General features: G+C 43.8%; 1 protein-coding gene across 1 annotated transcript in view; it reads left to right on the top strand.

The window, feature by feature from the left end:
- The window catches only part of PPARGC1B (PPARG coactivator 1 beta), a 103,987-nt gene extending 89,319 nt beyond the window's left edge, over nt 1-14,668 (top strand). Inside the window, exons 6-12 of the mRNA XM_083481884.1 lie at nt 1,153-1,189; nt 1,879-1,943; nt 2,508-3,291; nt 4,167-4,236; nt 4,843-4,964; nt 5,585-5,739; nt 7,201-14,668. Of these exons, the coding sequence (XP_083338010.1) occupies nt 1,153-1,189; nt 1,879-1,943; nt 2,508-3,291; nt 4,167-4,236; nt 4,843-4,964; nt 5,585-5,739; nt 7,201-7,304 (1,337 nt within the window). The 3' untranslated portion in view covers nt 7,305-14,668. The remainder of the gene's footprint in view (nt 1-1,152; nt 1,190-1,878; nt 1,944-2,507; nt 3,292-4,166; nt 4,237-4,842; nt 4,965-5,584; nt 5,740-7,200) is intronic.
- Nucleotides 14,669-17,990: the final 3,322 nt, after the last annotated feature.

The following is a 17,990-nucleotide window of genomic DNA, read 5'->3' as shown; positions in this document are numbered from 1 at the left end:
CAATGGTCCATGCAGCTCAGGGTTGTCCACAGTGTCTGGCAGTGGCTCTCCAAGTCTTTCCCAGGCCTACTTGGAGATACTGTGGGTTGGCTCCTTCTGCAAGCAAGGCACATGCTCTTCAGTTGAGCTCTGTCCCTTCCTGTAAGGGAAGGCCCATGCTTTGAGTCAAACACAGGGAACATATCCTGTAAAAGCTCATCGAGCACGGAGAGGGTGGGTTGTGGCAGTGTTGTGGCAAAAGAGGAATTCAGTACAGTGGACGCTCGGGTTGCGAACGTGATCCGTGCGGGATGCACATTCGCAACCCACAGTGTTCACAACCCGCAGCGTTCTGGTATCCAGGTTTCAGCAGGTCCATAACCTGAAAAAACGCAACCTGAAGCATCTGTAACCTGTGGTATGACTGTACTGGCAAAGTTTGATGGGAGTATCTTTAGAAGTTGCACACACTCTGTGAAGGGACTCTTAAACTGTCAGAGCTGCAGAGGACACTAGAACTCTGAGCTTCCAGCTTCTTACAACCCAGGTGACTAAGGAGCAAACCAGGCGTGGTGTGGGAAACCCAGGATCAGACCCTCAGTGTCTCTCCTTTTACATCTTAAAACAACAGTAGAGAGTCCTGAATTGGATTAGAGCTTCAGTATTGGGCGGTGTGTGTGTGTGTTAGTCCTTTTCCCTGTGGCAATTCTCTAATTTAACTCTCCCCGTCCCCGCCCCCGCCCCCGCCCCCAATGGCTGCTATTGATTATTGAGGGCAGGGGTTAAAGGCAGGCATTACAGGCCTCTCTCTTTTTCCCAATAGCAGCTTGTGGGGAGGGCAGATTTAAATCAGGGAAACTGCACAAACAGGTAGGACTAATCCCTGCTCTCCCAGCCCTGCAACCCTGATCCAATTACGATACGATATATCTTTATTGTCACTGTCCCATGCAGGACAATGAAATTGAAAAACTACATAAAACTACATAAAAACTACAATTATCTCCCTGCTGCCTTTTAAGTGTTTTTTTAAAAAAAGATGTCAGATTCAGAAGATCCAATCTTGCTTTGTTTGGTCTTAATCTGCTTTCTCATGAGCAACCTAGTCCAGTTCAAAGGCACGGATGTGGCTCACTGAGTCATTCTGCTTTTTCCTGTTTGTTTTTCTTTCAGAAGCACCAAGGTGTCTGTCGCTGCCCTTGGCAACAACGTAAGTGAAATACCAAAAATACATATTATTAGTGGAGGAAGATAGCCTCAGGTGTCAGGAACCTGGCACATGGCTGTCTCAGAACTTTGCCGCCCTTCTTCTTTGGCCATCACTCGTAGCCGAGTAAGATTGTCTTCCATAAACACAGTTTTAACCATGAGTCCGTAAGTGGCTGTGGAGGCCAATTCTGGATCCACATGTCCTTCCACAGTGGGGACATAGGTTCCCGGGTGGGAATTGATCATGGTGTGAGTTTGCCAAGCGTGCCTTCCTCTTAGCACGTTTCTCCCTTGTGCCCTAATGTATGGATGAAAATATAACATAATTGTGTGCAAATAAGTCCACAAATGGTATTAGCCCATATACACTTTTTAGTAGCATATGCTGGTCATTTGTGACACTGTAGTAGCCTATAAGGGTGTTCATGAAGAGCTGTTTCCTTCTAGTTTGCAAAACTTTCACTGCATAGTTACCTGGAACTATTCCCTGCTCTCTGGTCCTTACCAGTTGCATGGCCATTTAGAAACCTGTTCGACATGGCAACTGACCCTTGAAGGTTTGGCCAGAGTCACTTTATCTTTACAGCTTCCTTGTTTCTGGTTTAGTATGTGAATTGTGATGTCTCCATCTTTAACATACACCTTATCTCTTCCATGACCTCTACACTCTCCTTTTCTCCTCCTCTTTAGAGAACCAACATTTGGAAAGCGCAGTTTCGAGCAAGTTCTGACCGTAGAGCTGTGTGGCACTGCAGGTAAGGGTGGAATTCGCTTTAAGAGTCTGCCACATCCTGCAAAATGTGAAGAGAAGGTGGGCCAGTGCCAAGGACCTCATGGTCAGCTAGGGACTTCAGGATGTTAATTCTGCATAAAGCCATTGACTTGAAGGAAAGGGACCCCCTTCATCTGAAATGGCAGCTATCTAACATAAGTGCCTGTACCCTCACCAACTCCTTGAGAACTGCTATTACCATTTCCCCAAGACAAGAAGCTAGCTGTAAACAGAAGTGCAGCTGGCCCAGAATCAATTATGCAGCAGGGTTTGAAGCAGGGTTTCCCAAACTTGGGTCTCCAGCTGGTTTTGGATTATAATTCCCATCATCCTGGACCACTTGTACTGTTAACTAGGGTTGATGGGAGTTGTAGTCCAGCAACAGCTGGAGACCCAAGTTTGGGAAACTCTGGCTTAACAGATGTGGTGGTGTACAATGAGGGAACAAGTCTAACTCCCCTTGTCAAGGCAGCTTTCTTGTTTGTTTTAACTTTCATGCTTCTGTACTGAAAGACCTTTATCCTTTTGCTTCCTTGGGGGAGATAAGGTCTCACACCACCAACTACTCCACCATACAAGCCTTCAGAGGAGGACCTGTATAAGCCAGACATTCACCAGAGGCCAGCCAAGGAGACTGCCATCATCACCAGCTCTGAGCCACAGCCAATGATGGGGGACAGGGCAGCCTCCGGGAAGAAGCAGAAGAAGCACCCGGTGCGGACAGAGCTGTACGCACACCTGAGTCGGTCCACCCCCCACCTGCCCCACCCCGAGCCACATGGGGTGCTGAAGCGCCCTTTCTCACGCTCTTTCGGCGACCACGACTATTGCCAGGTCTTGAAGCCCGAGGCCTCGCTCCAGAGGAAGGTGCTGAAATCCTGGGAGCCCCTGAGCCATGTGGAAAACAAACACAAGCGGAGAGCCCCTGATGTGCACTACCAGCACGAGAGTCAGGAGGGCGTCAATGGGACCTCAGTGAAGGAGGGAAGCCAGCAGCTGAGGGACCAGGAGATCAGGGCCAGCTTGACAAAACACTTTGGCCTCTTGGACAGTGCCCTCGATGCCGGGGAGGCGGCCTTCTGCAAGACACCTGAATATGACACGGTCTTTGAGGACAGCTGCAGTGAGATTGGTTCCCCGCTGGAGGAAGAGGAGGAGGAGGAAGAGGAGGAGGAGGAAGAGGAGGAGGAGGAAGAGTGCTGCACAAGTCCATTGGAATCCAAGATGTGCCCCTACAAGAACCCTCTTTCCAGGGCCAGTTTGCACTATTGCTCCCGAAGCAGGTCCGATTCTGAGTCTTCGTGCTGCAGGTCCAGGTCTCCAGCAAGCAGGTGGGCTTCCCTGCACAATTGTGAGTTCACAGGGTCTTTGGCGAAAGGGCTCAGGGAGACCAGTAGTGAGCAAAATTGTAGTGGGTTGCATTGGCTGGTCTTTACTGGCTCCTTCACAAAGGTACCTTCTGCTTTACAGGTGGCCCTCTGCCACAGGTGCTGACTTTTTGCTTATGTTTCTCCAGGAGGTGCCGTGCACATTCATGCTGCTTTATAGATTACTCTGAAAGAGACTGGGTTGGGTGGGTCCAGAGATCCCTGTGAGCAAAGTTTCACTCACAGGGCCTCTCACAGAAGCAGCAGAAGCCATTTTTGCCAGTTCTCCTCTGCATCTCCTGAATATCTGTTTTGGAAAGTTGGAGAACCCTCGGGAACAGCCTAGGCAGTAGCAGAAGAGACTGAAGGAAGCAATCTCCTTCCCCCTTCCATTAGCAGTTTGCTCCACTAGATTGCCAGCCCCTTGTGTGAATGTCTCAAGTCTTTCCCTTTGCAGAAGAAATACTCTTGATAGAAGGGGGAAAAGAGGGAAGAAGCATCCAGGTGGGCAGAAATAAGTTTTAAGACCTTTTGCATCAGAATTGGAAGCCAAAGACTCAAATTGGTTGTACCTAAGCATGGAGAATAATTTTGAAGCATATTAGGCTCTGCAAATTTATTTCTGTCCACCCTTTCCCTTGCCTTGCCGTTTCTCCTTTTTATGCTGGATTCTGGCGTTTGTCTTTGAAAGCCTGCTGTTGCAGACACAGCATTCTTTGTGCTGTGAGCCTGTCCTTGCAAGCAACAAGTGTGCCTCTACTTCCTTGTGATTTCTAGCGCTCAGACCAGCCAGAGTCCATTCAGGACTAAATTCATGTGCCTTCTTGTTTATCAAACAGATACGAAAATGGCAAGCAGTGTCAAGATGGAACTGTTGGACAGATGGAGAAGAGGAGAGAAAAAGCCATTGTAAGTGACCTGTTTGCTATGTGGGAGCTTCTGTAATAAATCAAGTGGGAATGGTGCGGTTTCCAACCAGATCGGTTGACTCCCTCTTTTGAGAATTCATCTGAATTTAGGGACAAAGCAATTTTGGTTTGACTCCCACTCCAAGTAGGAGTGGCACAGTATATGTTGCAGTATCTCCTGGCCCAACACCAGTTTAAGATGATGAATTAGAAAGAAATAAAGTAAACATAACCGGCAACAGATTCAGTTCTTGACCCAGGAGAAACTTGGTGCCGAATTCATCAACAGGCACTTACAGAGAGCAGTGGGAATTGTGATTCCATGGCAACTTTGTAGTGAAGCTGAAATGGGGGAAAGCTGCAACTTTTGAAAGGGAGACATAAAATAAGATGATAAAGGGTGCACGATAGGCAAACTAGCCGTGAAGCGCTAGCAGGCAGCTACTCCTCAAAGAGCTATTTCAGCAGATAGAATTTGTGCATTTGTTACACAACATCATACTGCCTTGTTGTTAAAGCAGGTTGGGGGATAGAAAGAGTTCAGTCGGAAGAAGAAGAAAGAGTTGTATCAGGACAGGCCTAAGCAATTATTCTCATCCCTGAACAGGGAGAAGGCCGCGTAGTGTACATCAGAAACCTTGCCAGCAGTATGAGCTCCACTGAACTGAAGAAGCGCTTTGAGGTGTTCGGAGAGATTGTTGAGTGTTGCGTTTTGACCAGGAATAAAAGGTGGGTCAAAGCTATGCTTCCCCCTCCCTCGCTGCTAGAACCAGCAGGAACTTTTGGAGATCTAAGCACCGGGAACCTAGCCTGTCTATCCTGTGAGACATGAGATGCAGGACTTCGGTCTTATCTGGGGATTGAAAGCTGGAGAGTGTTTTTTGTGGGGGCGACTCTGGAGATGTCTGTTCTTTGGGAAAGTGTCTGCTGCTGTGGTACAATGGTGATCTGAAGAGATGCTTCTTCACAGGATTTTAAAGAGACATAATGCTTTCTCCAGTGTTATTTCATGGGACTGTTGCCCTCTGAAATCCTTTTTGTTCTAGGGATCTGCTTGATTATAAAATAACGAGTCCCCCTTTCTCCTAAATAAAGAGAAATGTGGAGGCCTATATATTTGAACTCAAGGGTTCTAATGACCTACAAAGTGTGGCATGCAAGGAGAACTAGAGGGTGGTATTCAGCTAAGCCTTACTCAGAGTAAATCTGTTGAAACTATTGGACCTCACTTAGTCATGTCCATTCATTTCAATGAGACCAGTGTCCTTTTGGAGGTTTACAAAAAACGTAGCACAAATAAATGGCAGTAAATTGTTGCCTATGCTTAAGTTCTTCATTTTGTTCCTCAGGGGAGATAAATATGGCTTCATCACGTATCGGTGTTCAGAACATGCCGCCTTATCCTTGAAGAATGGTGCCTCGCTAAGGAAAAGAAATGAGCCCTTGTTCCAGCTGAGCTACGGTGGCTTTGGGCACTTCTTCTGGACCAGATACACCGACTTGGGTAAGCCACCCCCATGTCACTCCAAAGCGGTCCACGTCCTCCTCCATCCCTTGTTTCAGTGGTGAAGATTTCTTTGCTGTGCTGTCTCCCGTTGTGTTTGTTATCATTTGTACATAATGCTCATTGACGGCCCAATAGGTTCACTTCTATTTATTATCATTGATGGTTTGTTTTAGCTAATAGGGGAATACCTTGAGTTATTACAGACATTCGATGGAGCTTCAGCTTGCTCACTTTCTCTGGCTTGTCACTATTTTGTTGTAGTTGTTTATATTCCAATTTATAGGCCTTTTTATTTTACTGGAAGGGCCTCCAAAGCAGTATACAGCAGCTATATAATACAATAAAAGTATTTTATGGTTGTATGAAAAGGCAAACCAACCCCAAACACATCCCAGATTAAGAATATAATAGGGAAAATAAAAAGTACCGCAATATTTAGGACCTACCTTATTTGTATTGACAAACACACAAAAACCAGCTAGGAGAACTGATGTCTTGCATTATTATAGACACTGTAAAATGTTACTCAAAATATTGGAAAAAACATTCAAATCCTAGGAAAAGAAGGGAAGGGACTGTGAGGGTCATGTTGTCCAACCCCCTGCAATGCAGGAATCTTTTGCCCATGACCCTGAGATTATGCTCCTGCTCCAACTGAGAATGGGAGGCAAAAATGTATTGAATTTGCAGGAATAACTAAGCTTACAAGCTATATAACAATGAAAGAATGTAGGCCGAAACCTAACAGAACTGGAGCTTATTCATTGACTAATGGAATGGTAGAGTGCATTCATCAGGCAATCATAGGTCCTTATACAATGTGTTATTTTAGGATTAGGAAAGACTGTACAATAACACAATTATATACTGAAATATATATTGTGTATGTATTTCTTATTTATCTTAATATATGCTATGAAGCTGAACCTTGTATGGCGTTTTACTTTTTTAAAAAAATACTATTTTTCTAAAAAGAACACAATAAATAAACAGCGACAAAAACAAAAGTTTCAGCAGCACAAAAATGAATTGCAAAACACAATCAGCAGGAATAAATCAGGAATCGAATTTCCTATTCCTCACTTGTATTTTAAAAAGTATTTTTGAAAAGTATTTTTTTTAAAAAAAAACCACACATTTTGGTGTTTTGCTGAGCTGGGAATTGTAACCTGAAGGATAATTGAACTACAGTCCACATTATTAGTCCAGAAGGTGTGTATTTGACTAACCCACTTAAAAATGTGGGCCAAAGGGAATTCTCCTTCCTCCTTAGTTCATGTTGTGTAGTAATTACGTAATTCCTCCACACCAAATATCTGAGGAATGCTAGTATTAAAAAAAAAAACCAAGAGAGAGAGAATGCATAGTATGGCTCTTCTCTGCCTCTTTTGGGGGGTGCTTAACAGGTTTTGCTTTTTCCTTTGACCAACATGTGTACTTCTTCTCTCGTGGCACCAGATTCCAACACAGAAGAGTCCTCCCCAGCTCTGATAAAAAGCAAATATGAGACCATGGATTTCGACAGCCTGCTGCAGGAGGCCCAGGAAAGCCTACATCGGTAACAGCCTTAACCTTTGAGGAATACCTCAATACCTCAGTCAAGGCACTTCCAATATGTTTACGTTTTCAAAGAAATGATTAAGTATACAACGAGAGAGAGAGAGAGAGAGAGACTGCTGTCCCTTTAAATCGATGTTTACATTGAACAAGCTGCTTCTGTCTGTGAGTCCCCATGGTGTTGATGTTCCACTGCCACACATTAGTATCTTTGCTTCTGACTGGTTGTGTTAGGATGAGCCTGCAAAAGCCTCCTGTCCCCTTCTTGTCCGGCCCCTTTCTCTGCCCCACCGTTACCCCACTTCCGCCGTGGATTTGCAGCTGTGTTCACCATAACTTTTTTTTTGTCTGTAGTGTGTGATGATGAAATTGTTAATTGTGAATAGAATCAGGATTGTAAACTAATTTTTAATAGAAGAAAGAAATATATACTTATAATGTATTTATGGCTCAGATGTACTGTAATTCAGATTTATTGTACCGCTTCCTTGATTTTTAACTATGCACTGTAATGAGGCACTTGCCTGTCAGCAGATGTGGCCCTCCCCAAAGGGTGCCCTCCAATTGGCCACTCAGTTGAAATTGGCTTCAGCCCTGTCCATGGCGAACCAAGGGGTGACCGACTGATGTTGTGCTCTTGCTATATAAGCCATTTGTTCCGTTTCGTTTGGGCTGAATTCTGGGATCACCACTGCCCTGTCTGTTGATGGCACAAGGCACATTGTGATTCCTCAGTCCAGAGCTGGCTCTGGGTGGATAGGAATGGTGCATTTTTGAGGAAGGGGAGGGAAGAAAAAGGTACAAGGGGAGAGTGTGTGTTTTCCCGCTGTCTATGATGGATTGGCAGTGGTCACAAGGTAGTGAAGCCCCACCTGCCAGGGAAATGGTACGTAAGAAAAGCTCCCCTGGATCAGAACAAAGAAAAGCTCCTCTGGATCAGAACAAAGAAAAACTCCTCTGGATCAGAACAAAGAAAAACTCCTCTGGATCAGAACAAATGCCTATCTAGTCAAGCATTCTGTTTTGTGCCATGGGCGACTAGATTCCTAAAAGGTAATAGTCCTCTCCTTTTGATGCTCTCCAGCAATGTATGAAGGCAGTAGTCCTTTTGTTTGCTCTCCAGCAACTGTTACTCAAGAGGCGTTCTGTCTTTAAACTTGAAAGCTCTGTATAGTCATCGTGACCAGTAGTGCAGGAGCACAAGTCTACAGCAAGACTGAGAAAGTCTGAGAGCCAATCCCAGAACAATTATGCCCAGAGGTTTCTTTGCATTACATCTACCATCTAATGATAGCAGCTGCAGTTTCGCCAGGTCCATGTGGGAGTTTGAGGTAGAGGAACGTGGAGCAATTCATTTAAGGCCATACATGACATCACCAGTAGCCTCAGGAATAGTTTTTTACCCATCTGGTCATCTAACCAAAGCAAAATCTCCTGCCTGGTGGGCAACACCCAACAGAAAAAAAGTTCAAAGGAATTCTCACACCTTGGGCTGAGTGAGTTCACAGTGCTTACAGCTGGCACATAGCACATGGCTCATCAGCAGTCCCTGCTCCATTTTGAACACTACTCTCCTTATGAGTGGAATAAGCCATAAAACATAGTGTCATTGCTATGAAGCCTTGTGAAGCGACTTCCCCTCTCTCTCTTTCTCCTGCTCCCTGTCAAGAAAGGCATGGATGTCACTGCCTATTTGATGTTCCTTTTGACTTCCTCTTGGCGGCGATCTTGTGCCCTCCTTTATTTCTTCCCTGGCTTCTCTCATATTCAGAAGTTTGAGGAGTCATTACAAAGGAAGTCTTAGAGTGATTTAAGCAACTAGTTTAGGGGCTCTTTGATACGAACCGGGGTGCTGGGACAGAGACAGTGTAGAAGCCTCTAGCTCAGAAGACCGAGTAGTGGGAAGGAGTCGCTATCTAACTTCCACAGTTGTTTCACTCAAACATAGCTCGGACTTGCCACAATATACTGTGCTAATGCCTCATGCAGTATGGCTGTTCTCGTGCTATACTTGGAAGCAATGTCCAGGGACATGAGAGGCAGACCAAGAAACCAGCAGGTGCATCAAGAGATAGCATTTTCGAGTGGGGACCAAATAACCTTGCTAATACCTTCATTAGCCACCATGTCTTTGGTTTATTTTTCACAAAGGATCTCTGGCATTTAGCCACCCCATGTGTACAGAATGCAACAACCTTAATTCGGCCAGCAGGTATTTAATCTGAATCAAAAGGTACAAATTGCCAAAGACCTTGGCAACTGCCTGGCTTAGGTCTAACTTATGCTTGCCTGTCTTGAGTAATTCCATTGACCCAGTAAGGACCACACGCATCAGAAACACCATGAATGAGGTCAAGGCGTCAGCTCATGTGTTATCCCATTCTAATTATGTGATCGTTTCTGTCTTTTAATGTGGAGCTTTAATAACAACAGTGCTTATTTTATATAGTAACTGATGTCACAATTTCACGTGTTGTTGGCCAAAAATAATAATAATAAACCTCACGATATTGTCTGCTTCAATGTTGCTTGCACCAGCTCCATTTGAGAACTTACTGATGGATTGCAAGATCCTCTCATGATCAGCCCAGAGCAAAATCTGGCCCAGACAAAGCATCTGCTGTTGACAAGTGCCTCATTGTAGCTCTGCCTTTTTCTGTCCTAGTATTTCCTCACCACAATGATGTTTACATGTGATTGCTATAGAGCTTACTGTAGAATGTACATAGCGACACATTTAGGGTGGGTAGGACTGTCCTGTCCTGTCCTGTGCTGTGCTGATGTTTTCAGAGAACAATCGAACAGAAGAAGAAGAAAAATAAGTAACCACCCCTACAACCGTTAAGTGGAATTCTTCCATCTCCTGGCTTGGTTACAAGGGTAGATCAAAGTTCACCGCTGGCTTTGGTCAGAGAGATGGAAAATGCATCAAATTTCTGAGCATGCTGAAAGTGTTGAATGCAGCTGCAGAGGAGAAGGAAGAGTCCTTCTGCTCTCCAGAAAGAGCTGCCTTCAGTGCAGATCGCTTGCAAACATGGGTTTGTATTTAATCAGTTTTTTTAATTATTATTATCTCAAGTTTCTTTTAAGAGGCTGGACTTACCAATGATGTTAGAGCATGCACATGCATGCTCTTTTGAGGAGGGAAGAAGGTCCTGTAACGCACATGGCCTCTCAATCCTAGATATAGGGAGAGGTGCAATAAGTGGTCTTTGTGTTGCCTGAAGCCTATAAAAATATTTATTTTAATTTTTTGTGAGAAATTTCACTAGGACTTTATGCAATATGCACACATGTGCACAAACGCACACATGTATAGGGAAAAGGTAGTGGCGGGGCATTGAGCCCCTCTGACTGCTGCTGGGTACAGCAGCAGCAGCTGTAAATCCACCACTGTTGAATGTAGAGCCTGAGTGGTATGGTTTGAAAAGCACGGACATCTAATGCTGGTTGTGGCACACTAGTAACCTGTGGCTTATTTTAATGGCTATTGGAAGCACAACTAAGTTTGTATCAGCCACAGGGATACAAACAGTGCAAAAACCCTTGGCTATCAGAAGCTTGGAAAGTTGCTCTATATGCGATGGGAGAATTTTAGGCAGCAAGCCTGTATTCAGGGTATATTTCAGGAGGGTCCTCTGTTTCGTAGAGCAGCAAGCTGCTGTGCTCCACATGCACGGCAAGAAGTAGTCTGAGCTTCTGGTGGTGAAAAAAACAAACCCCAAAACTCAGTTCAGAATGGCACAGGAATCGGAAGGACCACTTTGATATAGTGGATGTCCTAGTTCATCCCCACGAATCAGAGCAGCTGAGTGGATACCTTTTTAACAGACCTACAGAACTTGTGGCTTGCCAAACTACCAGCCTGCCAGAGGCCTGGTCAGGGGTCAAAGTGTCCTGCAGGCCTCCATAGATGGTTGGCATACTGTGATGGGCATGGTGGGTTCCACAGTCCTGGCCTATAATACAATAGGCGTTTTGCTCATACTGCGAGGACAGTGGTAGGGTAGCAGTGCTCCCCTGACATCCCGCCAGCTGAGTGGCTTGCTGCTTTCAGGAGGGTTGAGGCAGTAGTGGGGGGTTAGTGTGGTGTACAAGGGAACCAGCAAAGCCATCAGCAGTTGAGTGTCACCACCACTAGTGTGTGAGGAGCTAGTTCTCTTAGTGTCCAAAAACCACAGTGCAGTCCCTCACAGGGCTCACTTGCTGAGCCTGAAGCCCCTAGCTTGCTGCGTTCAAAGCACAGGTTGGAGATGAGAAGGGGGAAAGGAAGTTTATTCCTTATTTAGGTTGGGGGAATTAAAATGAGCTTTACACATTGCTATAGCCATCACTGCCGCCAACATGTTTGGGCAGATTTAAACCTTGGTGCAGTTCAGCTCATTTTGACTTCCCAAGGTGGCCGCACGTTGAGGCTAAGAAAGAGTAGCCGAGCGTCCCCTGCCCCCATTAGCTAAAGAAGGACCTTAATTGCCTTTACGGTTACTTCCTCTGCCCTGTTTAGAAAGAGCTTGCGCTCTTGTGCTTTCCGTATACTTCTGCAAAGTCTGCCTAACTTTCTCCCATATTCTTTCTCTTAATAATATGCATAAAGCCAAGGACCCCGTACTCAAGGGGTAGGCCTAGCCATAACAACAATTAGCAGCAGAAACAAACCAAGCCTTTGCAAGATCAGGTGAGAAACCAAATAAACAAATTAAAAGAATTCAATTTTCCAGGGTGTTTCGGAATAAGAGGGTGTGTTGAGAAAGGCAATCATGAGGGAGACATTTATTTTTTTAAATAAACAGAACTATCTCTATATTATATGTAGGGGTGTGCGTGTGGGTATGTGTGAGTGAAAAAGAAGTCCCTCCTAACTGCTTCTTAATTAGGAAAAATACCTTAACGATAGGAATAAGTCATAAGCCATTTCCTTGCCCTTGGTCCTTTAAATAACCATGCTTTTATGTGAAACGCAAATGGTTCCTGCTAAATTCAGCAACCAGACAAAGGAGCGAATGCAGGCATCAGAAAAAGAAGATGCATGCAAAAGAACTGGGTTCCCAAACATCACTTTCATTGTCAGTCGATGGAAATGTTCATCCCACTTTCCCTCTTAGAGTGACTGTCTTGAGCTTTGCTACCTCCATGAAACTTTCATGTCAGCTTGGTCATGTGTTTCCATGATTAGCATCCAATTTTCTCAGTAGCCCATGTCAAAAAGCCTTAGAGGAATCAGAGAGCAAGGACACATTTTCATTTGCCAGATGAAAATAGCAAGTCCTTAATCTGTAGCTGAGCATTTCCTCCATTTGTTCTTACAGCAGGGTAGTCTATTTGTGACACACTTTAGCAATATGAGCATTCAAAGCCTTCTGCTTTCCCATCAAGGTTCTGCAAATAATTGTTTGTTTAGGCCTCGTTCTCATTTGTGTGCTTTTCGACAATTTCCCCTGGCATCATTTCCCCCACATCACTGATGCCCATGCATCATTTTAACGTGACTTTTGGCCCAACCATAACATTTTCATGTACGTATGATTGCAGGTACCTCCTTGCACTTAAGGGGGCAGTGTGCCCCCTCCCCCAAAGTAACCTGGGGGCTTATGCATTTTGCATTTTATAGCTGGAAGTCTACCGTTAATAGTGGACAACAGAAATGCACTAGAGGTGAGCACCTATGATGCTCTAACAAATTAATGTGTTGTAGGATAGATGCTACAAAAACACGTACACAAGCATTGCTGCATGTCATGCAGCTTAGGGATGGGATCTCTATGACTGAGGTTGTCACTAACAGCCTGCAAGTCAGCTTGCCACCTGACTGCAGGTGGGGGGCTCACATGATTGAACGCATCTCCGTACGCTCCCTGCACATGAAAAATGAGCATGTCGTGGGAAAAGGTTATGTGCAGAATCTCAGTGAAAACTCGGCTATGCCCTAGTGTTAAGGAGCAAGCTATCCAATCTGGCTTGGGTGAATTTATCACGGTATCGTGCTGTCACTCTAAACTTTGTGCCAGTGAGGCAGATTAAATCAAATGCATCAGCCTCGCTTAGGTTCTCTGTCCTTGGAATGCATAGCACATGTCATTGATGGGGGAGCCTGTGTTGTTAGATGTTATTGGGGTACAGCTCCCATAATCCATGACCATGGTTCATGCTGGCTGGGGCTGATGGGAGCTGGAGCCCAACAACATTCAAAAGGTCACAGGTTTCCCCAATCCATTACCTAGGCTGTGATCCAATGAGCAAATGGAGCTCAAAAAAAGAGAAAGAAATAAGGTTGCTCCATATTCTTCATTATGGCAGAATTCTGTCTTTCAAAGCTTTACACAACATTGAAGAGAATGGGTAGGCCAGTTTTCACAGAGCTTCACATGTCTAAAAATGCACCTGTACTACTAGATTAGCCTATTGAATTTTTGAAGGGTCAATTTACACTGAAGGTTTTGGTCCCCGCCCCCCAAAAAAGTCAAAACGTTTCCCATTTCCTCATGGAGGAAACTATGTCTGGTGTGGATAGCAAGGCAAACCCCTGGAGAGTCTGGTTTTAATGCAGCCACTGGTGCTTTAGGTGGCATTATTTATTGGAAAAGTGAAAAAGAGTGAATTAATACCACTGTTTGCAGCGTGTGTTTATGAGTGTATGTGAGCCAGAGAGAGTGAAGGAGACTAAATTGATGCATTTCTTAAGAAAGGTTTAAGAATTTCACCTAAAAGAGGGGCACATTTGCTATGTTATTTATAATAAAAACTAGATTTTACTTTTTTTGTTTTTTGAAGAGGACACTGCTAATAATTAGAAGGGGCCAATTCTGCTTCTCTTTTACATGTATTAACTAAGTGATAACTTATTTCTTGGTAAGTAAAAGCAGCAGGATTGACGCCTTTTGTAATCAATAAAATCAAGTTTTTAGTTCACTGTTTTAAAAAAAAAAGTAGAAGATTTTTATATTTCACTTAATTTCCCTCCAGTTGTGTTCTGTTGTGTCCTTATTTATGTAATATACTTTAACCTTAATCGGCATAGATTCTTATGCCTTTCCTTTGTTATTGTCATTTTTTAAAAGAAATATTTCTTTCTAGTGTGATTTCGATGTCTACCTTCTAAATGAGAGAACGTTTTCTTGTATTTTTACATTGTCAGATTCTATAGTTTCGTAGATGATTTAACCAAATTGCTCAATGTATTCTCTATATCTATCTGGTAGGTATATAAAAGTTCTATTTTAAATTGTGTAAATACTTCAGAACTGGCTTCTTTTTGAAACTCCCCTGCCGTGGAGTTACTTGTTTACATCACAAAGACTGTAGAATCTCTACATTCATGTACTGTAAATAGTGAAGTGATCTGCCTATAAATAAATAAATCATAACAAATATACTATGAAGTCCAACACGTCCTGCTTGCTTGCAACTCTGTGTGGAATTGTGTGTACATTTTTGGGAGGCTTTCTGCTCCTAAATTGCACCCATGTCCTCTCTATGAATCGGCTGGAGTCTGGTGATCCTCACACCTATCGTAGGCCTTGTTTACAGCTATAGAAGACAGAGGTGTCTTCTGAAAGATGCCAGCTTATGGAACAGCTGTAGTCTTTGATTTCTAATAGAGATCAAGATTAAGTGCCCCGTGCAGAAGCTCTGACACTGCTTTGAAGAGGTCCACAAGAAGTAAGGTTACAGGGAACCAGGCAGAGGGCCTTCTCAGTAGTAGTGCCCACCCTGTGGAACACCCTCCCACCAGATGTGAAAGAGAAAAACAACTACCAGACTTTTAGAAGACATCTGAAGGCAGCCCTGTTTAGGAAAGTTTCTAATGTTTGATGTTTTGTCACTTTCTTCTTCTTCTTCTTCTTCTTCTTCTTCTTCTTCTTCTTCTTCTTCTTCTTCTTTGGGAGCCACCCAGAGTGGCTGGGAAAACCCAGCCAGATGGGCGGGGTATAAATAATAAATTATTATTATTATTATTAGGATGATTTTACATTATTCACATGCTTCATTGGCAAAGATAACACTCTGTGACAAAAGGGGCAATGGATGCAGCATGCAACCCTTGGATCCCCATAATGCTGTTTGGGGATCTTTCCCTTGACCCCCAAGTATTAACTGATCTCCCAAGTAACACAAGTGGCAGGACCAGGTGTTTAAAAAACTTATCATTAATGAGGAAAGCAACAGACACCAAACATAGCTCATTTGAATTCAAAAGTGCCAAGACAACTGCTCCATCTCCAGTTGTTTCATCCTCCTCCTACCACCTCAGGGTCATTGCTGCTGCCTGACCCAGCCATAATTCAGCAGTTTGGGTTTTCTGATTACAGTGGTGCCCCGCAAGACGAACGCCTCGCAAGACAAAAAACTCGCTAGACGAAAGGTTTTTTCATTCGCGATTTGCCTCGCAAGACGAATTCCCCTATGGGCTTGCTTCGCAAGACGAAAACGTCTTGCGACTTTGTTAAACCGTTTAAACCGTGCTTCGCAAGAAGAAAAATTCGCTAGACAGCAAAAATTGCGGAACGAATTAATTTCGTCTTGCGGGGCACCACTGTAATTGTTTTCAGGTTTTTGTGGGGAAAGTGCTGCGGGGCGGGGAGCGCTTGGACATGGACTTGGAAAGCCAGGACCTGTGTCCAAAAATGCAGAGCAAAGGTAAGTGTAGATGAGCCCAGAGTCAGGTTTCATTCCACTGCAAAAGTGCAAGCATTGCAATTATGCTTCAGTCATGCCACAGAGCCCCAGGGGGATGGGATTGTCAATGTACGCACACAACCCTCAGAGCACTTTCTCGACGCAGCCTTGGAACTTGGTGTGTTTATTATTCTGCTAACAGGACGAAAGAGTACTTTGGAGGTGTGTGGGCATGGGAAGAAAGAGCCAATTGTTATTTGCAGAATAAAAGTGTTTGAGCAGAAAGGAAAAGGAAAATGTAGCAGAAAGCTTAAAGAGACCCCCAGGTGAGTAAGTAACATTGGGTAGAAAGGAAATGATATAATCATTCAAATGTGCGAAATTGTATCTTGCAAGTGTCCCTATTTACCAGGACTCTCTTTGTGTTCTGGTCCCTGCCCTTATCTGCGATTGTGAGAGATGTTTTGGGAAATGCCGTTCATGTGCATAAATCCGTCATTTCAGACCCCTCTGCTCTCTGGGCATTAAGGTTCAGAATAAAATACTTTGGTGTGCTAGCAGAAGCCAGCATAAGGACTCTTGCTTGTACAGCAGGGTGCCCCTGCACAAATCCTTGGAGTCTGGCAAATATATTGCAGCGATGTGCAGAAAGGAATAGCCCATTAAGGCTGCTGATTATTAACCGTGGCAAACAAAGCCATTCTAAGTACTGTATAGGTTTTGCATGCAGACAAGATGGAGCCAGGAAGTGAACACTACCACCCGCTAGCTCATACTCAAAACAAGCTTGAATTGGGAGAAGCAGGGAGGAAGTAAAGCCTGAAAGGAAGGGATCTGTTTTGCCAGCATGTAGTTACTAAAGAGAAGGAGTCAGAAAGGGGGGAAATGGATTGCCTTTCTATTTCCCACCCACCCCAGTTCAGGAAGCTTATTGCAAGCACTGTATGATTTTCAATTGTATTTTCAATTGTATTTTTACAGACATACTATGGACTACCTGAATGAAGCTCACAGACCACGGTTTGGGAACCTCTGCTCTCTCATATAGTGTATGGTTTTTTTAAAAAACAGAGCAAAACAAATGCAGTATGCAGTATGGGGATTGCATATGCACTTCTCATATTTTACAGGTGTGCAGACCTCTGCAGTCTCTGGGTGAAGCTCCCACAGGCTCTGCTAGGCATGATGCTTCCTAATCAGGATTTCTGGGACAAGGTTATTAGCATTCAGATGAGGGTGGCTGGTTTCGCCTTACTCTATATGGGCAGACACATTAAAATAAGGGCATCCAGGAAAGCAGCCTGGGCAATGATCCAAAGGTAGAGGCAGTCTTCTACACTTTACTTCACACAGAGGGAGGGCCCAAGGACTACTCTGTTTTGCCATGTCTGGCTGTAAGCACTTGACGTCACGAAGTGCCAACCCTCAATTTTCTGCTTTGTATAACAATTTAGTCACTTTAGTCACTTTTATTTTGTGATCTGCCTTTGAGCATGCTATTGGAAAAGTGGGATACAAATTTAACAAGCAGATAGATAGATAGATAGATAGATAGATAGATAGATAGATAGATAGATAGATGCTGTAACACACCTCAGGATCTTACAGTGCAGGGAGGGCCACAGTACAATGCAATACAATTATAATTAATAATATTTGGTCAAAAATGAGGTTCTGATACTCCTATCTTGATAAAAGGACCATAGGTGCCCGCACAAAGTATTATTTTTCAAAACATGCATAGGATTCTCTACTCTGTAGCACCACACAAAGAGAAAACTGGATCCTTTAAAATCTACCTCTTCACTTTGATTTTAATGAAGGGTCTTAGATGCAAGGTTTCCTGCTTTTTTTTTGTATGCTGCCTTATGGCTTGAGTGCCTTATGCTTTCTTTTATTTTCTATTGCATTTAAGTTGGTTTTCTTGGAGATTGTAAGTCACTTGTGGAGGAAGTTCCACAAAAAGCAGAGTATAAATCTTTAATTTTTTTTAAAAAACCCACCAAATAAATAAAATAGTAGACATCTTCATTGGAAGAGCTGAGTCTATTGTGCCAAATGCCTGGAAATGTTTTGTT

Source organism: Podarcis liolepis (genome assembly GCF_965112155.1).
Source record: "Podarcis liolepis genome assembly, chromosome: 2".
In the NCBI taxonomy this organism is placed as follows: Eukaryota; Metazoa; Chordata; class Lepidosauria; order Squamata; family Lacertidae; genus Podarcis; species Podarcis liolepis.
This window is presented reverse-complemented; position numbering and strand designations above follow the sequence as displayed.